Genomic DNA, 3,156 nt, shown 5'->3' on the forward strand with positions numbered 1-3,156 from the left:
ACTATTGCAAAGCAGGACACCAATTATCGATGGGCTATACCTGCAAGAGAAAGGCTTGCAGTTACTCTGAGATTTTTGGCGAGTGGTGATTCCTATCAAAGCTTGAGTTACTTATTCAAGATCTCAAAGCAGAGTATTTCCAAGATTGTTCCTGAAGTCTGTAGGGCCCTTATTGTCTTCTTGAAGGATGTAATCAAGGTATGTATATCAATAATTATATTCAAACAAATATTTTATTATGCAAACTTTAATATATATTATGCAAACTTATATACTATTACTTTCAATAATGCTAAATAAAATGAAGAAAAAAAAAACAATTAAAAAGCCAATTACATATCCAGTAAATTCAACGAGTCAGTCGTTGCTTGGTCAACGGGGCTAGGTTCGGCAGATGTGCTAGCTGCAGAGTAAGCATCTGGGCTGACAGCAGAGTAGACTTGCTGGGTACTAGGGTGCAACTGTGGGCTTACGTCACCGTAGAATTGTGGGCTTCCTTGACCGTAGACTTGTGGGCTTCCTTGACCGTAGACTTGTGGGCTTCCATGACCGTAGACTTGTGGTCTTCCGCGTAGATCTTGCCTTTCTGCGTGGTACAAAATGTTAGTAAGTTGATGTTTCGTGTCCACCACCAACATTTTATCTTTCAAATTTCTCAGGGCAATAGCTACTTGTTCCCCAAATACATCAAACTCGTCCCTGGTCCTGGCGCTAAGCTTTTTCATTACATCGTATGCTTCCCTGGCCATACTGTCGTTGTGGGATCTCTTTTTGCTGGGTCTTTTCATTTGAGATGGCGGAAGGAAAGTAGACTGTTCTTGCTCTGTCTGTGTCTCTTCTGGCCCCTATAAAGAAAAACAAATTTCATTAATTCAAAGAAATGAAGTGGGTTGTCAACAATAAGTATATGATGAAATATTTTCTTTTTTTGCAGACCCCAAGCAGTCAAGGAGAATGGCTTGATTTAGCTGCTGACTTTGACCAAAAATGGAATTATCCTCACTGCTGTGGCAGCATTGATGGGAAACATATTACGTTGCAAGCTCCCAAACACAGCGGTAGTGATTATTTCAACTACAAAGGGTATTTCAGTATTGTACTTATGGCCATCGTCAACGCAAACTACTGTTTTACTTATGTCAGCATTGGATGCCAAGGGCGAATATCTGATGGTGGCGTGTTTGGCAGTACAGAGTTCAAGAGGCTTCTTGAAACATCACATTTACATTTGCCAGCGGCAACACCTCTGCCTGGGAGAACACTGCCAACTCCTTACGTTTTTGTGTGTGATGACGCTTTTCAGTTACTGCCAAACATGATGAAACCGTATCCGGGGGCACAAGCAAAAGGTTCGCCACAGAGAATATATAATGGCAGACATAGCAGAGCAAGGCGCACTGTGGAAAATGTATTTGGTATAATGTCAGCTGTATTCAGAGTCCTCAGAAAACCCCTGCTTCTTGAGCCCCTAACTGCAGAAAATGTTGTCCTAACTTGTTGCCTCCTCCACAACTTTCTTCGAAAAAGTCAATCAGCATCATCGTACACCCCCCCTGGGACCTTCGATGATGAAGATACCTCCTCCGGTGAAGTTACACCTGGACATTGGAGAATCGTGGGTGAACCAACAGATACCTTTCTGCGGCTCAGAAGGATCCCGAGAAAACCCTCCGACGTCGGCAGAATGGTTCGTAATGAAATCAGCGCTTTTTTTCAATCTGAAGAGGGATCAGTGCCGTGGCAAAACAGATACTGAATGCGAGGGATTAAGTAGGTACCTACCTACATTGTTTTTCTCCTCCCACTTTCTTCTTAGTGACAAATAATTATTATGTAGGTACCTACTAAATAGGTAGTTAACTACTAAATTAAAGTTGAAAAATTAAACTGTATAAAATGTAATTAAAATTAATTAAAGTTTAATTAAAACTGAAGTGTGTTTACCTGTGCCTGATCTGACGCCTGTGTGGACTCATCTGGTTGCTGCAGTTCACCCGTGAGCTGCTGTCCGACTTCTTGTTGGTGCCTCGGTGTGTTTTTATCTTTTAGAAAAAGCAGAGAGTGGAAATATATCCATTTGGTCTTGTAAGGGGCATCAGCTCCGTCTCCACTCTTCCCTTTTTTCAATTCGCGCTGGAATTGTCCAATTAGCATCCGAACTTTCTTCTCCACCTCATCCACGTTTCCTTCAAAATCGGAAGCTAGATCAGCCCAACCATCTTGCTTTTTATTACGGTTTTTGTATTCATTGTGTTGTGGATCCCAAAGTACTGCTTTCTCACGATACTGCTCAATCAATCTTTCGGTATTCTCCTTCGTCCACTCCATCTCCAAAAGACCTCAAAAAATACCTCACAAAATACACAAAACAAAGAACGCCAGTCAAATTAAAAAAAACTCCACGCACTCAGACACACTCACTTACAGATAGTTCTCCATCAACTGATGGGAGGACACTGAAAGGTGGGTTGTTTGTTTTTTGTGTTTTTTTTTTTTGTTTTGTTGTGTGTGTGGACGAGCTTGCAACTTGTTATACAACCAAGTTATCTAATTCCTTTGATCTTTACCGACAACCTCTGGGTAACATGTAACCTGCTATAAAAACAGAAAAAAAGTTACACAACATCGTGTTATACAACATTTTTCAGTTGAATTTCTAACAAGTTACATAACATTGGTTATATAACTCTTTGTAACACGTTTTGTTACTGGTGTGGACGCACCTTTAGAAATCTTTTTAAAATATTTAAACTCAAAATATTTTCCACGTCTCTAAATGATTATCAGTTCTCCAGAGGGCCGATTTTCGCTCTAATTTTTGCTGTCATCCGAGCGAACTGAAACGCAGCTTAAAAAGGAAAAATGTAAAGTTATGGATAATTCCATATCCTTATGTTCCTTAAAGTCGTTAATTTTAAGGTCAAGGACAATTTTTTGTGCGCAAAATTATTTGATATCCGGACATCTGAAATTCGAACGGCGAGAATCTCATACAGCGATTGTGTTGTGTTCCCACAAACAGTTCTCCAACTCGTCGTGGAAGGAGATTATAAATAAATGTTTCTTTGTGATAAATCAGGGATTTATTAATACTTATTACAATGGTGACTCGATAGTCGACCTAACTAGAATCTGGCTAATTGAGATCTGAGAACA

General features: G+C 40.0%; 1 protein-coding gene across 1 annotated transcript; it reads right to left on the minus strand.

Moving 5' to 3' along the window:
• Positions 1-1,923: 1,923 nt before the first annotated feature.
• On the minus strand, positions 1,924-2,328 carry LOC149411647 (uncharacterized). The gene has a single exon (XM_089646712.1). It carries the CDS (start codon positions 2,326-2,328, stop codon positions 1,924-1,926), a length of 405 nt encoding a protein of 134 aa, XP_089502838.1.
• Positions 2,329-3,156: the final 828 nt, after the last annotated feature.

The sequence above is a fragment of the Hesperophylax consimilis genome, chromosome 25, assembly GCF_061612785.1.
Source record: "Hesperophylax consimilis isolate HC1 chromosome 25, BYU_Hcon_1.0, whole genome shotgun sequence".
In the NCBI taxonomy this organism is placed as follows: Eukaryota; Metazoa; Arthropoda; class Insecta; order Trichoptera; family Limnephilidae; genus Hesperophylax; species Hesperophylax consimilis.

Coding starts and splice junctions, on each gene's coding strand:
- LOC149411647 (XM_089646712.1), bottom strand. CDS start 2,328: ATGGAGTGGACGAAGGAGAATACCGAAAGATTGATTGAGCAGTATCGT.